Raw genomic sequence first — 27577 nt, 5'->3', positions numbered from 1 at the left:
TTCAGATATTGCTGGGTTAAAAAAAAATCTCTGTGGTCATGGATGAGGTGTATTTTCAAAACTAGAAAGCTTTCCCTGCTTGAGAATTTGACATCTTTATGTTCCATCAGTTATTTCCCCTTTCCTTGTTAGCCAATATCTTACATAAAGATGTCAAACACAAAATGAAGCAGAAGGTGAACCTCACACCCAAACACAGGTTTATACATCTGAACTTGTTCCTAGTCTTACACATTGCATTCAGACTGAGGGGACTGACAGCTCATTCAATTTATAACATTCCTGCACTTTAATTGGACAAAATTGATCCTGCTCCAGTCTGGGCTTTGTACAATTTTTGGTTGATGAGTCTTTTGTGAAGAAAAATTCTTTCAGCAGAAACTGTCTGTGATACAGGGTCATTAGTTTCACAGTTCCTGAAGGCACTGTGGGTCCACTGAACAACAAACGTGACCATTCTGTAGGAGGAAAGAAAAAGAAAAAGGAAAAAAGAAGCAATTTACAGACTGCCATACAGATTTGCTTAAACTATGCACAAACATTTTTACTAATCTGCCTGGAGAAACACTAAAATGCAGGAGGATTTAATTTACTAACACTTCCTGTACAATAATGCTGCATTCAGTTCTGCCTGGTATCACCCTAACTATATATGTCATTACCTTCTGAACATGTACAAAGAACATTTGAGCCCCTTGCAAGCATACAATAATCTACAGCAGTCTTCTCCAACCTGGTGTCCTTCAGGTGCATTAGACTGTGCTGCCTCTCATGCCTAGCTAGCATTGCCAACAGCCCTACTGGAGTGAAATGATGAGAGCTGGCCCAAGGGCAGTGGGTTGGGGAATGGTGCACCTATGAAGTAGGCAGAATCTACCCTTAAAGCGGACAAGTTTAAGGAAGCATTTTCTGCACATGTGGTGCTGTCTGTAGAAAGTCTGCTGCAAACTTGTAGGATGAACAAAGAATGGGAATGCAGCCTGCTTCATGTATCCTTTGAGCATTCAATGCACATGACTAACTACCTGCAAACAGAAAAGAAAAGTTGACCGTACAGGCTGGAAAGACAGGGAGTAGAATATAGGCCAACAGCAGTGGCCAGTGAGGCAGTTTGCTGATCAAACACGTTGTCCTCACAGATGAGAGGCTAAGAGAAGAAGGGGATCCTTGCCCTGAACTGACCATGGGGGTGAATATGCGGGACCTCACTCAGCCTCCGTGCAAGCATATGGTTGCTGAAGAGACTAATCCAGCCCACAAAGACATGCTTACATAGTGTGGTCTGGTTGCTTATAGTGAGAGTGAATGCCCAAGATCCCTTTGATTATGCTACTGCATATTCTGGCTGGCCTACACAGCAAAGCATCATTGTCAACCCATACTGAGAAAGAACTCCATTTTTAAAATACATCGTTTACTTCTCAGTTTTAAAATGCTTCCCGACTGGCTATCAGGAAGTGAGCCTTACTTGCCAGAATTGGTTTATCCAGAAGCTATTTACGTGCCTGACATATTTAGGGTTTCCATGAAACTGCAAGTGTGGTTTAATCAAAGTAGCAAATTAAGATTCTATAACCTCAGTTTAGCTAAAGTACAAGAGATGGATAGCCAGGCCTAGAACCTAATTAAACTGAAGCATTTAGGTTTTAAATTAGCTGAAATCCTTGCAACTTGGTTTAACAGAGTTGTAAACTGAGCTGTATATCCCATCAAACAAGACTAAATAAGCTTTTGGCCATGCAGCTTGCAAATTGGCCTGTTATTTAGGCAACATTTCTCCTGAAATTTATGCAACATTTTCTGCCTGTGTCCCTGGGCATGATCTGAAGGAAACGATGCAGCCATCTTGCAGAAGCTAAGCAGAGAAGAGTTGGGTCAGTGCCCAGGTAAGAAACTACAGGGACCCTAATGCATGCCATCCTGAATTCCATGAAGGAAAAAGATTCTGACGTCAGTGTTCTAGATAAATAAATCAACATATGTGGATCTGAGCAGTCCAGACTAGGTTGTCCTCCTGCATCCAATACTGTTTATAAGTAGAACAGCTGAGGCTGAACAAACTATTTAAAAAGGGATGGTATAAATTATTTTCATTTCTCTCTTCCAACCTGGTTAATACAGAAATCAGTGATGGAGAATTAAAGAAAAAGTAATCCAGATCCATTTACATGCCCATTCTAACCACATGGACTTGCTTTCAATAGATGCTAAGGAGGCTGCTTAGGGTTGCAGTGAAAATAGCACTCATGTGTCAGCCTCTCTTCCTTTACTGTTTAGGACAGCACACTTCTCTGTGCTATATGACATTACCACATTATGTATTTTCCTGCCTTCACATCATTAGCTGCTGCTGGTGACTATGCAGAAAGAGAGAACAGAATGTCAAAAGCATGATAAGCATGCTTGCACATCACGGAGAAGGGAAAATATATTAACATGAAGTTGCTACAGCTGGGAGCATCTCTTTGTTAGGAGTAATATGCTATTCTGCCTGTACCACCAAGTAAGTTTGCCTAGCGGTACATTTAGTCTTTTTGTTCCTTATTTTCATGACTTCTTGTAAGACAGGACCCTAGAGAACCAGGGCTGTGGTACTAGTTGCAGTTCTCCACTTGCAATTTAAAATGGTTTTGTGGATAAAGCAGCTTTAGCTGATTCCTGGTTCTTCTAATTCTTTAAGGATTTTGTATAAACCTATTTTGCTGTAGTTTGGCTAGAGAGGCTTATCCTGCAGCTTTGGTCTTCCACTTGATATGCTCTAAGAATGTTGGGGGCATTAAAATTCTATTTTAGATTTCCACACTACACATTGAATAGTGTGGTATTAACCTAATTTGCATGACCCATTTGAATTGTTTTAAAACTCAAAAGCTGAAATACTTACATTATTTTTAATGAAATGCTATTGTAATGTACAGGAAGCAAGCCAGCACATATTCAGTGTCAAGGTAATGTAAACACTTATGATTTAGAATGCTTAAACTTGCTAACCAGTTATTCTTCTTTTTAATTTTTTTTCTTTTAAAAAACAAAACTCATAGTTTACACAAATATAAAACAATACAAATAATAAAATTAATAATGATGATCATAACTAACCAATACAATAATAGCAGTGCTACCTTACACCAAGACTAACAAATACATGCTACTTAATGTAAAATTATTTATTCATTCTGGTTGCCTCATTTCCCTTCCAGAACCTCCTTGAATCCTGTGATGGATCATACCCCTTTCTCTGTATTAAAACATATTCAATAAACAATTTCCAAATATCTTCAAAATTATTTTATCAAGCCTATTTTCCACTTAATATCTCAAGTTAACTTATCATTAATAGCTATATTCCAGACTTCTTTATACTAATCATTGATTTCATAATCACCTTTTACTTTCCAGTTCCTTGCTATTATTACTCTTACTGCTGTTACTAAATTTGTCACCAGTTCTTAAATAATTTGTCCCAATTGTTCTCTTAACAGAGACAATAATGCAAGTTCAGGGTCGAATTCAATAGTTAGATTCAATATTTTACTAATTTCTTTGAAAACTATTTTCCAAAACTTATTAATATATTTACACTCCCACCACATATGGAAATATGTTCCCACTTTCAGGTTACATATCCAACATACATTGGACTACTGTAAGGGGCAAGAGTAACTTGCAATCTTTTTGTTTAATGTGATTGTATGTAAAGGAGTAGTACTACAAGTACATGTGGATAGGGAGACATTTCTGTTCTTTCCTTGTGATACTGGAACCCAGGGACATCCCATGAAGTTGACAGACAGAAGATTCAGGACAGAGAAAAGGAAGTGTTTCTCTACAAAACACTTACTTAACCTATGGAATTTACTTCCACAAGATGTTATGATGGCTACCAATTTGGACAGCCTTAAAAGGGGCCTGGACAAATTGTAGAGGAGGAGGCTACCAATGGTTACCCATCTTACTGACTATGTGCAGAGGCAGTCTGACTATGAACACCAGTTGCTGGGCAATTTGAGTCAGAGGCTGCTGCTGCACGCATGCCCCTCTTGAGGGGTTTCCCCAGGAAGTAGTGTGAACGGAATTCTGGATTACATGGAACCTTGGTCTGATTCGCAATGGGTTATTTTGTGTTCTTAAGAGATGGGAATCTGGACAATTCCAGCACTATTTAGAGATAACAATCAACCTACACTGCAGGGATCTTAGTCTTCATTAGCTAGCACTACATCTGCCTTTCTTTTTTATCCTGTAAGACTGACAGTACAACCCCATTCATGCACACTAAGAAATAAGCCCACTGTGTTCAATAGTGTTTACTCTCACATAGCATAAATGTGGAATCCTATAGAAACTTAACTGAAAACAAACCCACTGAACTTGTAGGAGTTATTTTCAAATAAACCTGTATAGATCTAAACTATATGGAAGATGCCAAATGGCTGACAGTACTGAAAAGAGGAGCTAGTCCCTCTTCAGAGTAGCTAATTCTGCACTCTGTTTATTGAGGTGAGTTAGGTAGACAGGGAAAAAGGGTGAAAACTACTGCCTGATTGAGTTCCATGAGCATAATGCAAAATGCAATTCAAAGTATTTTATTTCTTTTCCTTCTACATATATTTAAAGTTTCAGCAACCATGCAAGCTCTGGGCCACCCATCAGTCTTCTTGGGATAAATGTTTCTTTTTAATCCTGAGAAATACTAAAGCCCCAAATTATGGATGTGGATCTTATTTCCTTCACGTTGATGTTTAAGGCAAGGAAGCCATGACAGTTTTCAATTTCTGCTATTCCAGAACTTAAAAGTGTTTGATTATCACAAAACTTTAAGATTTCTCCAGTATTGTGCCTCTCAGTACAAAGTAGTTTCCTTTACATGTTTTAGTAGAAGGTTATATCTTATAGATCTTGGGAAATGATTTGAAATTTAAAATGGAAAAAAGGATGCTAACTATCAGCCATCACACCAGAGTTAATATTTTTTGTAAAAAAGAATGAGTTTGCTAATTCTACTCAAATATGCATGTTGTGCTATGAGAATTTTGCCCTCCTGGTGCATCTGAACCATTATCCAAGTACCTGCTCTTTTCCCCTGGTTCAAAAGACTGAAATGAACAATGCTGAATATTTTCCATTTCCAGTGCAGAAGTGTGCCTCCCATTGACTAGCCTAAGCAGGTTCCTATTTAAAACATGCTGTAAAAGATCCATTCAAGCTTCATTTAGTTTTCCACTACCTTGCATTGGCAGAGGGTACATTCTGTGCCATGCTTAATCCAAGAAGATCCAGTGAAGCGAACCACATTTGTTTCATCCAGGCAAGTCTTGGTGATATCGTTCCTAATTGTGTCTGCTTGGCAGGGGTCAGTGACACAATGAGGGCAACACTCATTCTCAGGGAGTACACTGAATTCACACTCCACCTCTGGACAAGGTAAAGGCCAACAATCAACTTCACCCTGCTGTGGGTGCAGAAGGAGGATGTTAAATAAAAATAAATAAGTTGAATAATGTCATTGTAATATTCAGTTGTAATTGCATTCTTAGTTCGTTGTATTACTTAACCATTATTTCTTAACACCGCCATTATTTTGTTTTTAGAACGAATGGATTGTGTTCATGAAATAATTTAGCTTGTGTGCTAATGACAGTCATAGTCTGCTTTAACCAGAATTCCAACTCAAAATAGGGAGTGCCTATAGGTGTCTATATACCATACAAACATGCATCTTTCCTGAGCTGAAACCTACTGATTTCTATTTATGTGTATCAAAAGAGAAATGTAAATTTGGCCATTTTCTGGCCAAGCACATTTTCTTGCCATCAGGATTCCTATTAGCATTCTCATAGCTGGGAAAAAAGTAGTTCACTGTTTCCAATAATGAAACATGCCCAATTCACCAATCTATTCCCTGGTTACAATTAGGTGCATGGCCACTTGCCATTTCTGAATAAACTTAGTGGAAGATTGTACTGCTAATTTGTTTACAAGTGCTAATGGTGAATAATGGGCACTGAACAATTAATTTTTTTTTAATGAACATGTTTAGATCACATTGACATCAAAAGAATTAAACACTACATTGTACATGTAGCTTCATTAATCTCAGTAGACATAAAAGGTACATAGATTGGTTTGACTTGCTCCTTATGCAATTCAGGTGAAGCTAGAGTATAAATTTTCTTTGTGCAATCTGAGTCGGTTTTATTACTTTGAATGAATATTTGCAGAGTACTCATCAGGTTTCAGTGATGTCACTTTGTCCTTTCAACCATGATTGATCACGCAACATCATTTCTGTTCATGAGATGTATGATCTCCATCTGTTGCTTAAGTCAAATATTCTTTTATGAGCAATAGATTTTTATTTTGTGATTAGATGTGTATTAACTATAGGTCTGAAACTGTAGTCTAGATCATTTAAGCAGTAGAAATGTTAATTATATAAAACTTATTGAAGCAAGTACATGTAATAAAAGCCCAATTAAGAATTATACATTATCACAATTTTTGCAAAGCATTTTGGTTTAATTGTCTATTGTAGTAGGAAGACTTACCAAGCATCGGCACTGTTGACAGTTTTGCACCCAGGTGTCTCCACTATTGTATAAGATCTCCCCATTTTGATGTAGACATTGACTACTGAGCCTTGGGTCACATTCAGGACAGCAGAATAAGTCAACAGTTGGATTCTCACAATCACAGACCATTCGTCGACACAACACATATCCACTCTACCATTTCAAGACACAGCACCATATAGTTAAAATGATGGATCATTACAATGGGGAAAGTAAATATTTAAAATTTCATTAACCCATTTGCAAAATTATAGCACTATTTAATAAAAGGAAATGATTTTATTTGTAAATACCATGTGCAAATTATAACATAATTGTTCAAGTAAGAATGAGGTTTAATTCACTGAAGGTAATATTCTTATTTCAGTGGTAATGCCAGCTCGGGTGGCTAGAGAGAGGGCCTTTGTTTGCTTCATTAAGGTTGCCCTGGTGATACTGCTAATCTTAACTGCTTCAGTTTTAATCAATGACAATAATAGCTCTGGCTTATCCTCTATCACCTCTGTCTTCAGTCCTTTTCTGTTTTTTCCCACATCCTCCCTCCCCCATGATATCTCCTGGTGACTAGGGTAAAACTTACCTGGCAGGAGCAGACAGAGCACCTATCATTCTCTAACACCCAAATTTGTCCATTGTGTTTGATCTTGCCTTCATGGATACAGTCTCCTGTGCAGTTCTTTCCGTGTGGGCACCGGCAGTCATAGCCACCATCCAAGTTAAAGCAAATTGTGTCGTTGGCACAGCTGTGCCTCCCGGTTGCGCATTCATCAATGTCTGCAAAAGGATGCCATGGGATGATTTTGGACTGCATTCTGTAACCCCCAGTCGCCTTGCTACGGAGAGCATGAATGACCTTCAGCAATTAAGGCCTGAGTCCCATACTAATCTGCATGCAGTCTCAGCAAATATTTTTTACAACTCATATACAGTTAATTATATGAGTTCAAGTTCACCTGAAGTAACTGTGCAGAGTCTCATTCACATTATTTTTAAAAGTACTTCTAAATATGGCAGAGCAGATCAAGTGAGTGGGGAGGGAGAGTCATGATTCTGCTTTTGTAGACCTGACACTTCAAACCTGTTGTTGAACTTTAAAATCACAAAATAGAGAATGGTTTACATAGGGGCAACTGGCCTACAATTATAAGAAGTAGCTATACAAGATCAGCGATAAGATACCCCTGTCCCCAATTACATGGAGAGCCTAGGCAGAGCTTCTGAATTCACATAAACACATACTTGCTTGAAAAAAGTTTATATCCAAAAGTAAAATGTGACACTGAGGTTCATTCATTATAAAGGAATCACAAAATCTGAAGTATCAGCTTGAACACATTTATGATCTGATTTGCAGAAAAAAGACCTTCCACTTCACGATAGTCTGTTCAAGTGTTTTTTGAATTAAAGTTTGCTCTAAAGCAGGGATGGGAACCTTGTGGTCTTCCAGGTGGCTTAACTTACAGCTCCCATGATCCTTGACCATTGTCTATGAAACCTATGGCTGATAGAAGTTGTAGGCCATAATATTTAGTGGACCATGGCCTGCCTTAGTTGTAAACGGTGGCGTTTGTGGGTGGAGACCAATAAAAGGAGACAATGTATTTTTCTATTAATCCACTCAGAAAGCTGCTATATAACTAGTATGACTAATAACTGGCAATAAGTATTAAGTGATGATTGGTAAGTATTATTTGGTATAATTACAGTATACAGTGTAATTACAGAGCAAACTTAGTGGCTAGACATCAATGTATTTATGCTGTTATCTATACTGTGATGTTCAGAAGAGATCCCACTTAAAGACCTCTCACTGTCTTGGGCATTCTCTATGGTTGTACTCTTCCTTTGGAATTTTCTTTCAAGAAGAATAGTGCTTAGCCACTTAGGCAAATGTTTCTAAACTATTTTATTTTTTGTTTATTAATTAGATTTATAGCCTGCCTTATTTCCTGTGGCTCACTAGCAGTGACGTTGCCTATAATTTGCATGATGAAGATTATAACTAATGACCAAAAGAAACATAAAATATAATTATAAAATCATTATGGTTGTATTTATTCACAGAAACAGAAAAGTGGCACATCACACAATAGATTATTAAGTTGTAGTAGCCATTGGATCAGACCCAAATTTCATCTTATTTAGAATAGACTGGCTGAAACCAGTGGGTCTTAAGTTGGTTCTGACTAGCATAAATTCTATTGATTTCAATGGGTCTGCCCTAAATATGAACCAAACCGACAGTTTCTAATCCCCATTCAGACATGGAACCATGCCTATTTTATCCATGGGGATAAAATTGAGAGTACTAGGAAGAGAATAATGTAATGAGTTCTTTTTAAAAGAAAGTTTATAGGCAACATCACTGCTAGTGAACCACAGGAAATGAGGAGAAATACTACTTTTCGACAAAGCACAGGTCAGTACTGTTCACAGAAGGGAGTTCCATTGACCTGTTCTGATCTAAAGAGAAGAATTTCTGATTGCTTCTACAATGGCTTTTTGAAGTGCTGCCTTTTTGTTGTGCAAGGAGTGGGTCCTGCCTCCATAACACATCAACTGGGCAATGTAGTTGGAGGTTTGGATACTGCCCATTATGAATCTGGTGTGTTTCCATGCACTAACACAGAAATAGGATGCATATGGCTCTCCAGATATTCTAGGACTAAAACTCCCTCATCATTGGCTATGCTGGCTGGAGCTGAGAGGAAATCCTCTACATCACAGGTGTGCTGTGTACAGTATATTTTCTAAATTGTCTGTTTTGAAATGTTTGGGAAATGTTTTTAATATTTTAAGTTTAATATTTTGTACACTTCTACAATAGAGTTTTAGCATTGTGCAGACAGGTAGGAAGGCAAATAGGCATTCTTGTGCCCAAAAGAGTCCCTAGACTATGCATATATAAGGATTTAAATAAGAAAGTTAATCTCCTGGGAGTTTAAGCTGTTCTGGAAACTTTTATATTTTTTAAATACACTGTAAAAATTGGTAACAAAATTGCAAGGAAATGGACCTGTAACCTGCATCAATGAAAAACACATTTGCATTATTTAATAGCATCAAACTTCAGTAGTTATTTGCAAAGTGTTATGCCACAAATCATGAATCCTTGCAAGAACTTGTTTTAGCACTTTGATTCTGGACTTCTAGCAAAGAACCATAAAAAGTAGTGAATTATGCTGCTGACATTTCGTTTACAGCTGCAACCAGAGAACCAAACACCATAAAATACTGAAAATGCAGGGACCAAACATAGTGTCAATTATTGCTGAATATAGCGAAAGGAAGGGGAAAAGGCGGAAGGGGAGGGGGAGACAAGGTTCAGAATTACCATCAAGCCCAGACACAGGTGGTATGTCAATATTATCACTCCCATGTCATTTTTAAAAGACGGGGTATAAATACATTTCAGCTTCTACCCCACTGCATGTTGCATATCACTTGTTTGGAATATGATAAATAAATGTCTTAAATATTGCAGGACTAAAAATAAGAACCCTACCCAAAAAACCCTCCTTGCAAATATAGCCAATTCCATAAAAAAGAATTAATAACTGAATTTTGTGTCTCTGTTACGCATCTCACTTTGCAATGGGTTGTATTCAACGTTACTCCTACCTAGAGCAGACCTAATTAAATTAACAAGAATTAAATTAAATTCACACTGGATGCAAACCAATTAGTTTGATTTGCACAATTTGCTCCTCTGCTTCAGCTTTCCCCAACCTGGTACCTTATAGATGGTTTGGAATACAATTACCACCATTCCTGATCATTCACTGTCTGGTAATGGTAAGAGTTGATGTTAAAAGCATCTGGAGGTTTGGAAAATCTCTTCTGTCTTTATAGATCACAACAATCCATGTCGTTGCCCTTATCATAACAAGGATGAATCTCATGAAAACATTCTTACAGGTTAGGGAACAAGTGGCTGGAGAGAAGCACTTGTGAAAGGGACCTCGGGCTGCTGGTTGACTGCAGACTAAACATGAGTCAGCAGTGTGAAGCGGTGGTCAAGAGGGCGAACACCACCCTTGGTTGCATAGCCAGAAGTGTGGCTTCTAGATCAAGAGAGGTATTACTACCACTCTATACGACTCTGGTGCACCCACAATTGAAGTATTGTGCTTAGTTTTGGGTCCCTCATTACAGAAAGGATATAGCCAGGTTAAAGTCAGTGCAGCGTAGGGCCACAAAGTTGGTGGCCAGTTTGCAGGGGATGCCGTATGAGGCGAGACTGAGGGAACTGGGTCTCTTCAGCCTGGAGAAGAGGAGACTCAGAGGGGATCTGTTGGCGACATACAGGTATGTGAGAGGATGTCACACAGAGATGGGTAGAGACCTGTTCTCCCCTGCAGAGGCAAGCAGGACACGTTCCAATGGAGCAAAGCTAAGGGAACCAAGGTTCCATTTAGATACCGGGAAGCACTTCCTGACAGTTAGAACCCCGACGGTGTAGAATGGGCTTCCACGGGAGGTGGTTAAGGCCCCACTGGTGAGGCTGTTCACATGGTGGGCATGTCATGAGCGGAGTCGGCCGGAGCCGGGAGTCAGACTAGATGGCCCGGGAGGCCCCTTCTGACTTGCTCTGTTTCTATGTTTCTATGTTTCTCAATTGATTTATAAGAATCAGCCTACTACTATCAAATAGCATGTTGTGTTAGAAGACTACATGCTAAGAATGTTCTTGTTGTGCGTGGGTCCAACACACCTGGGTATAACTATCTACATGCTTTGATTGAGAAAGAAATCACACACACAACACACATACAGAGTGCTGGAAGCCAAAATGAGTGTATTGGACTGCCTGTTTTTAAAGAGGAAGATAGCTATAGAAGGCGTTAACAGAAACCTAGTGGAATGGAGGAACCATTGGAACATGGTTATCTCTAGATATAACCTCTATAGAGAGGCCAGAGAATGGCATACTGGAGGAGGTATTGCTCTGTACATCAAAGAGGACAGATTAGAAAACAAAAGAGGCAGACTTCTCCACAGAAACACTGCTGGTGAGATCAATGTGCTCCAAAACTCACATAGTACTGGGAGCATTAAGAATATTAACGTGCTATCAGATTTAAGGTGTATTTCAGTAGAAAATTCTCAAGAAAATTCAATTCAGTCACATCTTATTTCAATGATGAAACTTCTCTAAGCTGAGAAAACTGGTAAGAGAGAATGAGAGAGAGAGAGATTGAATATAAGTTGTTTGGCAATAGATGGATTCCTTTGGAAATGAAACTCTTACCCAAATGAGGAAAACAAAGTTGAACATGCGCTTGCACTAACTAGATGCAAACAAATAAAAAGAGATGCAAAAATAGTTTTGAGGAACATATCATTAATACCTCTCTGGCTTTATTTGCTTGGGTAGATAATAGTCAAAGAGGTAAATATGGTCTATAGTATATGACAAAGCAGAGATCATTGTTTACTATTGTTATTGTCCTGTAGAGGTACCATTCTTCAGAAAAAGTAAGCACCTTCCATCTCCATCAGCCTTCTGGAAATATCCCACATCTGACACATGGGGAGAGGTGTGGGTGGTAAAATTTGAATCAGGCTTACTTGTGTAATTTGCCTATAGGCCCATTTTGCTTGATCTGCTGAATCCCAGTTCCCACACACAACTCTTCTGTATATCATCTGATGGTAGGGAAGTGGCTCTAGGATAATATATACATATACCAAAAAAAAAATCTCATGTATGGCTTTCCATGCAGATTTTATTTATTTATTTATTAAAACATTTTTATGCCGCCCCATTCGCCGAAGCCTCGGGGCGGCTTACAACAGATTGGTTTTGGATTTGATTGCCTCTCAGGCAGTGGTAGCAGTCTGTGGTGAGGGCTGCATAAGCAGATATAGTATTGGAATACAGAGGTGTTGGGCAGAAGTGAATTACTGCATCAACCAGAAAGTATTGCAAACTTACAGTTTATGTTTGAACAGTGGCCAGCACAAAGATGGCTCAGCCTAAGGCTGAGATATTGAGCATTTCTCAAACTTAGATTCATAGCAACAGCACATGAAGGATGTTGTTCCTTTACTGACCTTCACATGACTCTCCACTAGGTGAAAACATGCCATTGTCGTGGTATCCATCCCTGCACTCACAATGGTACCATCCAGGTAGGTTAATGCAGGTAGCCCGGCTGTCACATTGAACAAAGCCATCTGAACATTCATCTAGGTCTGTCCAACAAACAGAAAATGAGGAAAGAGGACAAACGTACCATAGCATCAGGAAACTAAAGCCTTTGTTATCAGGATATATAATATTTCTAAGCAGCATTAGTAGCTAATATTCCATAAATCTAAAAGGAACCAAAACTTTGCAAGTTTTCTTGAATGAGTCGTCAGAATGAGAATAAATGAGAACCATAACCAAAACAGCAACATTAAATGGTACTTGGTGTTGTTTAAACACTTCTAATTCATTCAGTGAAGATAAATGGCAAGCAGACGGCTTTGTGTGTCAACTGCCCATGGCAAACAGGAAAAAATCATTCTAGCATGGCTATATTGCTATATTTCTCACCATTACCCCTTCCTCCAACTCTTACACTGAGCTGCCTCAGGATTATCTATTTCTGTAGAATGTCAGGACATTAAATCTCAACTCCCATTATCAGAGAGTTAATGTTTCTAGGAATTACAGAAAAGTCTGCTGATGGTATAGGAAGTATAGTCTAAAACACATTTTAGAATTTGAATTGCATTATTTGCTCTCATAATAATCAGCATGTAACAAATCATTTGTCCAAGCCTTCTATTTCTCTTCTATTTTCATTTCCCAAGGAGGCATAAAAGTAAAACTTTCAAAAAATGCAAACCTTTGTATTTGTACCAAATATCTGCTGAGGTTACTTAGTACTCCAAGAAGGAGGAGAAGGAGAAATAAATACGTATGTATAGTGAATGATCAAAGTAGTGAAGACAAAGCAGTGAATAGCTTACTACAAATTGGTTCCAGAAACAAAAGAGGGAAGGCAATTGGTTTTTTAAAAAGGAGAGGAGGGCAGGGCAGGGCAGGGCAGGGGAGGGGACTGGAGGGAAGAAAAGTTCAGCATGTAAGGAAAACAGTGCTCTGATTTTTCTCAAAGTACAATAGCATTGCATTGTTATCTGATGAAAACTGTTTAATTTTGAGCCTCTTTTGTGGTTCTTGTTTATCAATACTGTTTTCCCAGTTATGCCAAATAAAAAGTATTCCAGGTTATTGCATGTTTTTTACAAATAAAACAAATAATATAGATCTTTGGCAGCATGTTTAAAAGTTTCAAGACTGTGTACACAAATGATCCATTCTGGCTTTGATGTGGATTAAAAAATATTCCCTGATTTCTTTGTTAGCAACCAGGATTACAGAATCTAGCATCCTTCTGGTTTCCTCCGTCATGGAATTTAGCAGCAAACTCAGACTCTACAGCAATTATTTTCAATTTCTCACACCCCTACTCCCAAATGCTCTTGCTTCTGAAGGTGCTGCGAAGAAAAAGGTACTTATGCTTTCGGGGCTACAGAAGAATATCCACACCAGTCCCTAGGTACCAATAAAGCAAGCTGTGCTGCAAAACTCAGACACTCAGGAAGCTCTCTGCAAATCAAGCCTCCCGTCCCCTCCCCTCTAACCCCTTGACCTCTACACACTCTTGGAAAAAGCAGTAAGCAAGATACATCAGAAGAGTCTGAAAGATTAGAGGAAGTGATCAATAACAATTGTGTTGCTTTCCAGAAAAGGAGGCTTTTATTGTTAGGCAGGGGAAATGGATACAGATGTCTGCTTCCGTACATAGGGAAAAAATGAAGGCCAAAATCAGGAATCTCCATGTCCAGTAAGAATGTGTCCGTTAAGAACTCTTATGTCCCTTAAGAATGTGTCTTTGGAAGGTATCCTGACTGCCAGGACTTCCACATACTGCGTTAAAGCTTTGACAAACACGAAGAATGACAAAGATCTTGAAAAATTCACAGAAACAATGTAGCATATGAAGTTGATTCAGATGTTCCATTTATTTTACAGTTGAATAGGAAATCTGGGACTCTTCGATTGTGCAGTGTTGCCCTGCTCCAGTGTTCTGCATGGAACATATTCCCATCCTAGCATTAGCACATACAGTGCAGGCATCTGCATAAAAAGGGCTACTTTATGTGTATTGTCCCAGCCCAGCTGCAGAGCATTCTGCCACCAGAATACTACGTGTGCTACGTGGAAGACGGTGCTCTGTTGCGCAGCCCTGTCTCTACATTCTGTGTAGAAAATAAACTCCAGAAGGAAAATAAAATCCATGAATAAGACAAAGGGGGGTAGAAATTTGCATTTATAGTGACTCAGTCAGGGGTATGCATTCACATTCTCCAACAAAAGTGGGATACTTTGGAAAAATTCAGCATTTTCCTGAAGTGAGACAGTTGTGCTGTGAGCCAGTGAAGCCTAAATCAGACAGTTCTCAAATATGACTCTCTCAGGAGATTTGGAAGGCCACGAACATACAGTGCGCACAGAGAGAGGGGGAGTCCTTCTGGGTCAGGGAACGGTCATTTCTGGTAAGTGCCTGGAACCATGCTAGAACAGGGAATACGTAACACCAAGGATAACGTGGTAGTGCTTCAGTGCTAGACACTGGGTCCTCCTGCTTCTGCCGCATGCCGACATCACAGCCAACGTGGTGCCAAAGTAGGATCCACGCTCAGCCCTGTCTTCTCTGCATGCCTCTGTTTTGAACTGTGGCTGCTTATTAACATGCAATCCGAATAACAGATTTTTTATACTGAGGGATAGGAATCATTTATTGGGACTAACACGGGAGAAAGTATATGAGTTAGGTTAAAGTGACATTAATGAATGTACAAAATTTTACATTTTTGTTCTCAAAACAGTTTATATGGGAAGCTGCAAGGTTCCTCATTATGAACAGAACACTGCAGGCAGAGACATTATGCATTCCTATGAGCTCCATTGCTGATTATTCAGGGGTGGGTGGGAAAACAAGTTTTGACTGACATGCCAGTATTGGTAAGCTGACAGCCCAAATAACTATTCTGTATTTATCTGCCAGCTAACTGGCAAACCAATATCACAAGAAATATTACTGGGGATGAAATACTTTTACATATGCCAATAAAGAAAGAAATACTTTCCTCTCATTTCCTCGTGTCAGGATTCAAAGTTGTTGAATGGACCTAGGAGTGTTTGCCATGAATATGCTGATGGAAGAATTCTGCTGGTCTTTAAGAAATGACTGATTGCCAGCCTGCAACCAATTCCACTGAAAATGCCTGCAGTCAGAACTGAACAGTAATCCATTACTTTATGTGCTGGAGGTCTAAGGCTGCAATCGTGAGCCATTCCCCTACAACACAAAAGAATGATGGGATGAGTCCTTGGCTGGCTCAATGCTTTCCCTAGTTTTGTTTGTGTCCCTCAGCAATACCTGCAACTGTACCTCCTGGAAGACAGAGATGCTGCTATAGTTGAGAGAAATTAGAAAAGAAAGAGTAAGGAAAGAAAAGACAGAGTAAGGGGAAAAGATAAGTGTCAGAAGGATAGGGGAATATGATTCTATTGAAATCCCAATCCTCTAAGTATATCCTTATGAACTACCTGGGTGAAATGTAAATGCAGGTGATGCTGGTCCACCTCATGGCAATTTTTCTAGGTCTGAGGTGGTGCAAGATTGACTCCTGCCTGCAATGCTCTTTAAAATGTACAGCAAAAGGGAATTGCTGGAAGACGTTTGCCTGGACTTTTTGGATTAAGTGTCATTAGTATGCTGGTATCATTCAGCCTTATTTCCCCCTCTCCTCATATCAGTGGATGCAGTGGATTAGCTAAACAAGCTGTGATGGGGGATCCATTTATGCATAGATTTGCATTTATCTTTATAATGGATGGGCTTTAACGTGAATGGCCTGTAACCACAATGCATACAACGAGGGTGTATTTTCTGCTAACATGGATGCCAACACAATGCCAAAATGAATAGAACACTTCTACTAGACTTGTAAATTACTTGCAGAACATTGCCACGAATGTTCTGAAAAAGTATTAGTACACAGTCCTATCGCTATTCAGATAGTCCCATTGTGTGGAATTTTCCTCCTTCCCTTCACCAGTTAGCTCAGTCGTGGCAGCTCAATCAGGAGGGTTATTAGGAATTCCCTGAAAAAGTTTTGCTTACATAGCAGCTATGAACTATGAGAAATGGCAATGTTTCTGATGAAGGCTGGGATAACGCCACTCAGGTTAAATGTAAGAAAACTGAATTCTACAGCGAAATTGCTACTAACAAAAATGAGCCTTTCTGATCTAAAGAAATCCCAGCACAGAACATTATGACACAATGGAGCATTGTGTGAAGCATGCACTTTGTTCACAGGAAGGGAGTGACATTTAAAAACAAGTAGGCAACCTGACACATTTTGGTGTTGCTGGGAGCCAATTTATAGCAACGGGCACAAGCGATCTGTCTCTCGTGCTGCAAGAGGAGTAAGCTCATCACCTATCTGTCATAAACAGGCTCTGCTTGTTAGCCATGGAGGTGCTTCCCACTTAATTTTTTTCTGAATAATAAAGCGTATACCTACTTTGCCATGACATATTGTTGTGAAATATTACATATAAATATATATTTATGTACACATTTTCATGCGATTGTTTTTAAAAATTGCACATCATGTAGAAATTGGAGTAGAATGAATGCATGTGAAACTGACTCAGACCAGCAACAGTGTGAAACATCCCGGACTTCTGAATTGAACTTCTGCCCTGATTTTAATGGACTAGGGCAAAGGAATTCCAGAAAACATTACCTTCCTATAGCCTAAATGCTCTCCTCAGATGTCTTTCGCAATTAATCTTAAGTAATTATTCTGTTCAACCTCTCTCTTCATCCAACTATTTTCTATTACATAGTAGGAAAACAACAATGACACCAACGAGTTGGTCTTAGGTCAGTTTCTGGGGCAAAGCTAAAGAAACATATTGTTCAATGCTTCTGTTTTCCTTGTATGGAAAGCCATTTAGGAACAAAAACAAAATACAAGGTTTTTACATAAAATGTAGGTGAATTTGTTTGCAATAATTTTGATATCATGCAACATTGCAAATAGGCACCTGTATTTATGGGTGTAAAAAGGAAGAAAATTTTCCTTCTTTAATCATCTTGAACACTGATAGAGATGTGCTTTATTTGATTAGAAAAAAATGTAGAACCAGGATCAACCCGGGTTCCAAGGGGCACTGCTGTTATAGTGTTGATGTGGCATTTCCTATTCTGTGGGACTGTAACTCCCATTCGCCCCAGGAAGCATGGCCACTGGAGTGCACCATGACAACTGACTGGGTGCAGACGTGAGATGGGATGGAACTCATCCTCCTTCCTACTCTGCTGATTCTTTTACTACCCATTCCACTTGTAGGTAAGGAAAGTAAGGGTAGAGAAGCTGGTAGATGGTGAACTGTTGAACAGTGGTTCCTCATCGTCATCCTTTCAGACTGGCTCAGAAAATCCACCAGCTTGTTTCCGGTTTTTGGGAAACCAATCAGTTCATTTCTGGGTCAGTCTGAGGAGAGTCTGGGACAGTTTTCCCATCTGTAATGAAAAAGAATATATTTACTGTTACCCACTGACTAATACTGCAGTCTTTCCTTGGTTTATTCAGAAGTAAGTCTCCTTGCGTTTCATAAAAGTGCATTGAATTGGGCTCATAGACATCTGTGGGAAAACAATGCAGGGGCCAGAGGAAGGTGCATCCCAGTGGATCAGGCAGATCAAATTCTAGTACTAACAGTTGGTTGAAAATGAAGGAACAAATAAGGGCTGCAGATAAGGGCTGTATCTTTATGAGACACTAAACACTTACACAAGCATACATCCTAAGTACAGCAGTAACACTCATTTCATTTTTTGTATTTTTTTCTCTGCCTTGTGTGGTCCAGAAATCTGGTTTATAAATATTTAAATAAAGTATTTTAAAATTAATGTAATTAGAGATGCTATTTTATCAAATGGTTGGCTCTAGAAAGAAGGGAGAAAGGGAATAAGGAGGCAAAAGAAAGGAAAGGAAATATTTATAAAAGAACATGGATGGGTGAAAAACACTGAATGCACTGAATGTTTAGAAGTGTAAATCATTTCTTTGTGATTGTTCAGACCAACTGATTTGACTAATTGGATAACTACCATTTCAAGTTTGCAACCTGTATTGCCCACACAGAAGCACATTTAACATTTTTGTCACAGAAACCAAATCTAAAATTCTTAGTTCTGATAACCATAAAATTAGTTTCCCTTAAATCATTTTTTTTAAATCAATAGGACAAATTAATTATATTGAATAGTCTTCACTGATTGCAATGAGACTGACTTTAGTTGAATCAAGGACTTACCTTTAGGCCTTTCCCCATGAGCTATAAATTCAATTGGTGACTATAAATGTCAGTTTCTTTATGTAAGATAGTGGGGACTTTTATTATTCAGGTTCTACCAGAAGAGTGGTGAAGAGGTCACTGAGGTTCAACAGGTAATGTTGTAAATTTCCCAAGGGTCCAAAAGACAAAATAATTTCTTGAAAGCATGCCAAAGCATCACAGCCTTCAACTTGTTAGAAAGATTGTCAGAGATCATGGTCTTGAAATTGCCTTCCCCAGTCATTGAGCAGGAAAGGCATACCTTTGCAATGCGAATGAATCTGTTTACTTTATTGAAACTGTTTTGTTCATAGGAAAAGAAGCCTGGCTACTTTCTGACAGGCTCTGTAGTACTGAGAGAAAAGAACTATATAAAACTCATGGCAAGAAATGTTTTATATGTTGCAATGCTGCAAACATTGCAAATTCTACCTGCACTTTATATTCAAAGAAGCAAAATAGCACTGTTTTCTTTAAGTGCACGGCGGGATTTTAGCATACTTGAACACACCATACTCTTCAAGCACATATTTTATTTGAGAACATACATGGATCTTATACCCCATTTGGGAGGCATAACAGCCTAGAAGTATTGTGATATATGGCAGCTATTTCTGTGTTTAAACAAGCTATCAGTCTTTTGGATTTCTATCCAGCCATATTACTACTGCATGCAGCATAAACATCTTGCAGAGGACCAGAAAACGGTACAGGGAGTTATTTTTAAGCAAGCTAGGTTTTACTTTCTAATGGAGACCAGGTCAAGAAGATTCAGTGCTCAAGTTCTCTAGCAAAAAGGCAACTGAAATTCTAATTTGCTTATTTGATAAATAATGCACTTCATGTTCTTCCCCCTCCCAATTTTGTGCAATTTGATCATTATTTAAACATAGGAGCATATGTTGATTGTGGAGACTTGCATATCAAACAAGAATATAGTCGATTTTGCAGGAAAAGTCATGCTCCAAACAAAACGAGGGGAAACTAGACAAGGAACCCAGTCTCCAGTTAGCCACACTGAATAAATGATGAAAATCCATTGAAAAACATGCGTGTTAGCAGACAGCCTGTTTGGCTGTATAGAAAGTTCTCTGTATCTGTGTGTGGCTGGTGGCAGGGAGAAATATTTATGGACTTGTTTTTGACACTGACCTGAATAAGCCGGCTTCTGTTTCTTCCGCATGCCATGCAAACTCTCAGAGACCAACCATGTATATCCTCGCTAATGAATCAGATCTACTGACACTATATTTTTAAACAGATCTCCAAAATTATAGTCAGAAGTCAGTCAGTCTCTCTCTCTCTCTCTCTCTCTCTCTCTCTCTCTCTCTCTCTCTCTACATGAATGCTGTTCATAAGATGGCAGGGGGCATAGTGACAGTATGGATTAGTGGCTAGGGTGGCTAGGATTGGAGAGTTATTTGTCCTGACCTCTACTCTCCATCATAGCTTGCTGACTGACCTTGTGACAGTCTCTCTCTCTCTCTCTCCTCTCCCCAGCCACCCTTGCTTATTCACTCTCTTGCTCTCTCTTAGTCTTAGGAATCTCACAGGGCTGTTGTAAGACTAGAAGTCATGCCTGTTGCCAGGAGCTTCTTGGACTAAAGGCAGGAATTACTATAAATGTAACAAACAAGTTAGTTCTTCTCAGGATTCTGGAGCAATTATTGTATGTTTCAATGTCTGCAAAATGTTGCATGTTGAATATCCAGGAAATAATAAAGCAATGGCTTTATTGTATTTATTTACAACATATACAGATCACCCAACATTGAAAATGTCCTCAGGACAGCTTACAGCATTAAAAACTCTATTAATTATCCAAGGACTATAACAGTAGAAATGACAATAAAAATGATACAGCATAAAACTAGGAAAGCGGAAAATAAATGTGGACTAAATTTTGGAATCTTATGTATTTCTACTCCATTATTTTCAATGGGATATACTGGGGGATGTGTGTAAAATTGCAGTGCAAAACTGTTACATTTTGTAATTTTTTTTAAAGAAAGGATATTGCCATTGTTGCTCATCACCAAAGTAATTACCTCTGAAATGGAAGATCCATTGTTCAGTAGTTCTAAGTTTTTGAATTGCACCCTCTCCCTAGAATTCTGTAAAGAAGGAACTAAGACCCACTGAGCCTGTCAGCCTAAGAAAAGTTGCTCAGATCTTTCTCAAAGAGCAGTGACATGCTTTTCTGCATTGCTAAGGGCCAGAGCTCAGCAAGTACTTCACATGAATTATCTTTAAAATATTAATCTCTCACAAACAGCAGGAAATAAGTTACAGCAAATCCATTTCCAGACTGTTTCAACAGGTTGATTTAATGCAGTCCTTTATTGCAATATTTTATGGTGTTATATTGCATGAAATATCAAACTTTTTCTTAAGAACACATCAGGGGTTTTCTGTTTCCTCCCTTCCCCCTCCTTTTTTGTATCCTTGCAAGCATGATTGTGTGTGTGTGTGTGCGCGCGCGCACGCGCGCGTGTGCGCGCGCACTGTCCATGGAAAACTAATTTAGTTGTATTAATGAAAAGGAAGCAAAATGTGATTGAAAATGTAGTACGGAATTATAGTTCATTAATTCAAGTATGCAATTTTCCACACTCCTGATCTCCCACTGATTTTTGCACACCCTTATAGGTCCTGCTAAATGCCAACAAAAGGAAACCCAATTGTGCTGTTATTTCATGTGTGCCAGTGGCAGCACTTCAAAATGAGATAGAAACATTATGAAAGGGTTTTTCCAGTGAATGCTTCACTATGTGGCCTTGTTAACATTTCTTTGTTGTCAGAAATTGATCAATCACAGAGCTCCTGACAACCAAGGCTATGACAGTTTCTCATTACTCAGCCAATACCATAGTAAAATATGACACTTGTAACAATTGAAGATGATAATTCGGAGCACCTAATTAGGCACGATGAATTGTGCGCATGCTTGAATAGCTTTTTTTTTTAAAAGAGGTAATATATATGTATTTGCTGCTAGGATATGTGCCATCCACTCCATCATTGCCATTAAAGAGAAAGGCTAATTGAGAATAGTATGCTGCTATATTTAGATGCTGATTCAGTCAGAATCTTTAGGGGCATTTCCTTTCTGTGCATTGAAATAAGTTAATATTTTAAAAAATCATATATATGCTTCTGTCTAAACTCATCCACTAAATCTAAACCATTTCTATATTAATAAAAGTTCCTTCTTGCTTTCAAAATATATGAAACCAGAAATATTTGTGATTAATGTGCCTCTAGTTTTTGGATTTTTTCATCCAAACATAGTATTTTCATATGCATGTGCTTCAAAAAGCAAATTGAACGTTAACAATAATCTACTCTATCCCTGTTTTATAAGGATGCAGACCTAAAGGAATAGTCTAAGGAAGCATTCAGCAGTCTCCAGATATTCTAGATGCCAGGTCTAGAGCTTCAGGTTGCCTGGCCAATGGTCAGCTGGAGAGCACCCGATTTTGGAAGCCTGCACTAGAGAGTAAATCAGTTTGGATAATATGGGACAGGCTTCAAAATTAGCATGCTGTCATATTTATCATTTGTTTAAACCTTCCTGTTGCCATCACATTCTTTTTTGTATATTATTCTGATTAGTATTATTATGAGGACAATTGACTGCCAATATAGTTGCAATCCTATATCCACTTACCTGGGCATAAATTTCATTGAATCCAATAAGGCTTACTTCTGCATAGACAGGTATAGGATTGCACAGAATACAACATTCCTAAGAAGTCTTACATCCACACACGGTCTTACATACACACATGTGCACACAACTTTATTTGGGAGGATATCACATTGAATTCAAAGTTTGAGGACTCTTAATCGCTAAAAAGATAATGGCCAAGTTATCTCAAGTTCCTTAATACTCATGAGATAAGAGAGAGATTCTCTGATAGATCAGTGCCTAGATGACAGGAAGTAGAAATAAACCACAATGGAGAGAGGTTAATAATGGCGCATCTGAAGGACCTGTACTGAAATGTGATGGTAAACGGGAAAGTTTAACTAAAACCAAGAATGATTAATAAGACAGCATGCTTATTTCAAAGCCTGTACTGAAATTATGCTTTTTAACTTGCTCATAAATGATTAGATGAAGATACGGATGGATTATTTATCAAATCTGCAAATGACAAAAAGCTAGGAGGGATGGCCAGTGCCACAGAAGCAGAAGCAGTATTCAAATAGATTTTGATAGATTGGGAAAGTGTGCTAAAACTAACAAGATGAAATTTAACAGAGATGGAATTAAGTGTTGCATTTAGGTACAAAGCAATCAAAGGCACAAGCAGAGGATGGAGCAAACTTGGCCTGGCAGCAGTGCCTCTTGTGAGAAATGCAATGTTACTGTTTCTAAGTGTTAAGGGTGAAAAACAGGAATAGGACAGGATCATTGAAGTCTGTTGGGGCCACGAGGCTTGAGAATGGTATCATGTAAACAAGTTGTACTAAGAGTAATAGTGTTTCTTACATCAAAAAGTCCTGAAAAATACCAGAGAGGGTAAAAGTGGGGGGGGGGGGCAGTGGTAAAACTGTCACCTTCAGTGGAGGAGAGCAGACAATGGATTACTTTACAACTGGCGATAATGAGCCTGGAGAAAGGCCTGTTCTCATTATCTCATCCTCCCCACAAGATTTAAGAAACATTTTGGCGTCAAGAAAAATTCTCAAGGCCAAGCTGTCCTGCTGAACTTTTAGGCATAGAGCGCAAGCGTAGCAAGTTTATGAATAGTAACTGACACACCTCTCATAGGTAACAGGCTCATTAGCATGAACATGGGATGTATGAGCGGGAGGGGGGAACATACTAAGGAGTAGTATGATATAGGCGGATGGGGAAGATTGTGACTTCTTAGCAACTAGCCAATGGCAAAGTGGGGATAGTGTTGAGCGTCGGGGAAAGGAATGTATATAAACTCACTGAGGTTTGAAATAATTGCTCTTTGTTTCTCAGACTACTGAGGCATTGAGCCAGCCTTTGCAAACGCTTTTTGTATGGAATAAACTGCTTGTACCTACTCGAATCCTGTCTCAAGGAGTTTTAAATCTCACACTCTGAAAAGGGCCTAGCCTTCTTAGCAGATCATAAGCTGGATATGAGTCAGAAGCTTGATACAGCTAAACAGTTTTGGTCTGAAAAAGAAAATATTTAAGGGAGGTATGATATCAGTTTCAAATATCTGAAAAGCTATCATGCAGAGAAGATAAAGTACCATTGCTCTCAGTTGGTCCAAAAAGCAGGACTAGAATCAGTGACTGGTTGCATGGGTGGAAATTTGAACTAAACAGCAGAACCTTCCAAACTTTTCCACCACTTTTAGGCAGTGAAAAAATTCTCCCAGGAAGCAGTGGGTTCTCCTTTGAGTCATGAACTCAATTGGTAACTTTGGACCAGTCACAGACCGTCAACCAAATCTCACAGGGTTGTTGTTGTGATGATAAAAATACAGGAGAAGAAATCTTCAGAATCTGCCTTGGGTTCCTCACACGTGGAAAACAGGCAGTACATAAATGCAATATGAGAATGAATAGTAATCTGACTCCAGTAAAATTTAGGTTTAGCAAGCAAGCTCTAGCACATTTAGTGGTTCTTCATATTTTTTAAAGGACATAATTCCAATATTGTGTGTTCATAGTTTGGTTCATTTTAGTTTAAATGTTCATATCTTGCTTTTCTGTAAATATAATCAAAGTGGCTTATAGTAAAAAATAGAAAATGCATCAAGATAAAAAAATAAACAAAATTAAGGCAAACTAGGTTATAGGGCAGTCGTGGTGAAGTCCTCCACATCTTTTTCTCCCAAGCCTTCTGAAAATTTGTTTCATTAATCCCAGTTACATGGGAATATTTTGGTCTGGTTTTAGTTCCTCATTTTTATGTATTTAATTTGGTTGACATATCTTATAATTCTGGCCTTTATATCTGCATCTGTGTTTTGTGTTCATTCTGTATTCTACCTTTGATTAAACTTCATTGAATTATTATACTTTGCATATTATAATACCTAGAGAATCTGTTTTATACACATCTTATAAATACAAATTAAAAATAAATGAAGTTACACATTACTAGTAATTCTTATTGACTAGCAAGGAAAATAGAATTCACATTCCCCTCTACACAGTGATGCTCAGTTCTATGGAATTATTTCTTCCCCCAGAGATGTATGGATTTTATAAATAAATAGATAAATAAATACATCTCTGTGTGTTTTGCAACTTGTTAGGCAAGCTTCATGTCACTGTCCAATTATTAATGGAATTGGATTGCTTTAACCAGCATTTAGTTGTTGTGCTAATTTGTTAACTAAATACATTAGTGCATTTGTATTAATTTGAATTACCAAATCCTCTCATCCCACAAGTCTGTGGAATCTATGTCATTTGGACAAAGCTGGTCCACTGTGGAATCTGCAGCCATAATTCATAGAAATCCAAACTCCCTGAATCTGCTGTGATTTCTCTCACATCCACATTCCTCCTTATGCATGCCTAACTCTGCGACCACGGCTTTCTTGCAAGAAGATCCAAACCTGTCTCTTCTTTCTAGCTCAGAATCTAAGCACCTGCTAAACAGAGATGAAGTGAAATTGTATCTCTTATACTTAGTATAAATATCATGTACTGTATTTTATTTTTGCTTTGCTTACTCATGAAGAAGTACACGGTTGTGGAAGGAAAGCTTTCTAGTTAAATAAAAAAAAAATACAAGCTTTATTTATGCTAAATAAACATGGTTGCTACCCTTAAAATGAAAAGATGAAAAGGGGTATGAAAAGGAAACTATAAGGATGGCTATAATCGTTATTCATTTTATTTCCTATAATTATATAATGGACGATAATTCATAAGTGAAAGAGCTTGGAGTGAGTTATGAAGGTCATTCTTTATTTTCCTCATATGTGGAAAGAAATTGTATTATAATATATTGCTGAGCTGTCAAATACATGTTTTATTTATGCCACACTATATATGGAAGAACCAAGAGTTCAGTGCAGTCCACTCAAGCATAGAACTAGAGTACAAAAAGTTTGCCATAGGACATAGGAAGTTCTTTCCGCAAATGCTCAACCTTTTTCTAGGTTTGTCCAGAGATGTAGACAAGATTGGGGTCCTGTCCATGCCTCCCTTACCCTTGTCCCAGCCCATTTCTTCACATCCATGACAGAGCAGAGGAAACAAGCTGAACAAGATGAGGTGGCAACAAGAATCTCTAAACCATCCATCAATCAATTAGCACTGTACTTCCATTGAATGAAATCGTTTTGTTTCAAATAGTTTTAACTTGCCTTGTTTTTAATATAATATTTAGACACAAAAAGCCTTGTCCAGATGTTTTGCCAGAGCAAAAGTTTCCAATGCATGTCATCAGCAAAAGTCTAACAGTGACATCCCTCCTCCTTCCAGCTTGTGCCAAAGGTTCATTAAAATCATGAGGATTGGAACATATAGGCTATTTATATATTTCAAGTTTGTATATGCCATCCAAGATCACAGTTCCAGAAGGAATTCTAAACATAAGGTACATTAGGGAAACAGTTGGATGGCTAAGGATTTTGGATCCTAGGCTGTGGTAGTGATAAAGGGTGTAAAGCAGGGTCTCAAACTCGCGGCCCCCAGGCCAGTTGCCGGGACAGGTGGGGCATGGGGGAGGGGTCCTGTGGCCTTCAAAGCGCCGGCGGTGCCCGGGCCGGCGGCGGGATGAGCGGCCCACCACCACCGCGGTGGTGGAATACTTGATGCGGCCCAGCCTCACCCAGGCTCTACTTCCAGCAGCCCCCAGGTAAGTTGAGTTTGAGACCCCTAGCGTAAAGACACAGGGAACTGAAATGTAACAAAAGAAGGAGTGGCAGAAATTAGACAATCAAAATGGAAAGATAAATTGAGGTTGTGGCAGTTATCAGTTAGAAGAAGGGCAGCTGGTGAAAGACAAGGGGTCGGGAATATTGAATTAGGATGCAGAGAGACTGTGAAAATAATTAGAGGCCAGAGCAAGTTACTTTGGTTAGTGATTAGAATTGGAAGTAGGGTTTGAATCAGGACAGAAGTTACTGAAAGCAAAGATATGGAGACCAGTTTTAAAGCCATTATTATTAATACTATCTATCAGCATTTTTCTCCTTTGAATGTTGATCTGCTGGTGTCTTTTTTAAAAGGCATAAAACTTCCTCTTTGTGGATTTTAACTACTTGCATAGCTCAGCCCACATGCTGAGAATCTAAAGAGGAGAGTCCTACTACTCTGTATACTCTGTATACTACTCTGTATAAATCAGTAGGCAGCTGGTGTTTTGTGGACATCTTGATCTTACTGACCTCTGGGAGAGAGACCTTATGGGGAATCCTTAGATGCATCAGAGTAAGGATGATGAGTTTTTCTGAATCTGGAATTGGGCATGATGCAATTGTCAGAATTAAAGAGAAGCTGTCCTCTTCTCTGAACCATGAGAAAGGTATAAGATTTGGGTTGTACAGTCTGTATTCTGGCAAAATGGAGATGGGGCTATTTAGGAAAGGCAGTTAATGAAAAGCCAGAAGGAGAAAATGCTGTTGTAAGAGAG

The 27577-nt window shown here is 38.7% G+C and overlaps 1 protein-coding gene across 1 annotated transcript in view; it reads right to left on the bottom strand.

The window, feature by feature from the left end:
* Positions 1-407: 407 nt before the first annotated feature.
* The window catches only part of NELL2 (neural EGFL like 2), a 130812-nt gene continuing 103642 nt past the window's right edge, over positions 408-27577 (bottom strand). Inside the window, exons 16-20 of the mRNA XM_044423050.1 lie at positions 12630-12770; positions 7153-7346; positions 6549-6725; positions 5228-5452; positions 408-458 (exon numbers count right to left, since the gene is read on the bottom strand). Of these exons, the coding sequence (XP_044278985.1) occupies positions 408-458; positions 5228-5452; positions 6549-6725; positions 7153-7346; positions 12630-12770 (788 nt within the window). The remainder of the gene's footprint in view (positions 459-5227; positions 5453-6548; positions 6726-7152; positions 7347-12629; positions 12771-27577) is intronic.

The sequence above is a fragment of the Varanus komodoensis genome, unplaced genomic scaffold, assembly GCF_004798865.1.
Source record: "Varanus komodoensis strain SLA01 unplaced genomic scaffold, ASM479886v1 scaffold13_1, whole genome shotgun sequence".
Lineage (NCBI taxonomy): Eukaryota > Metazoa > Chordata > Lepidosauria > Squamata > Varanidae > Varanus > Varanus komodoensis.
This window is presented reverse-complemented; position numbering and strand designations above follow the sequence as displayed.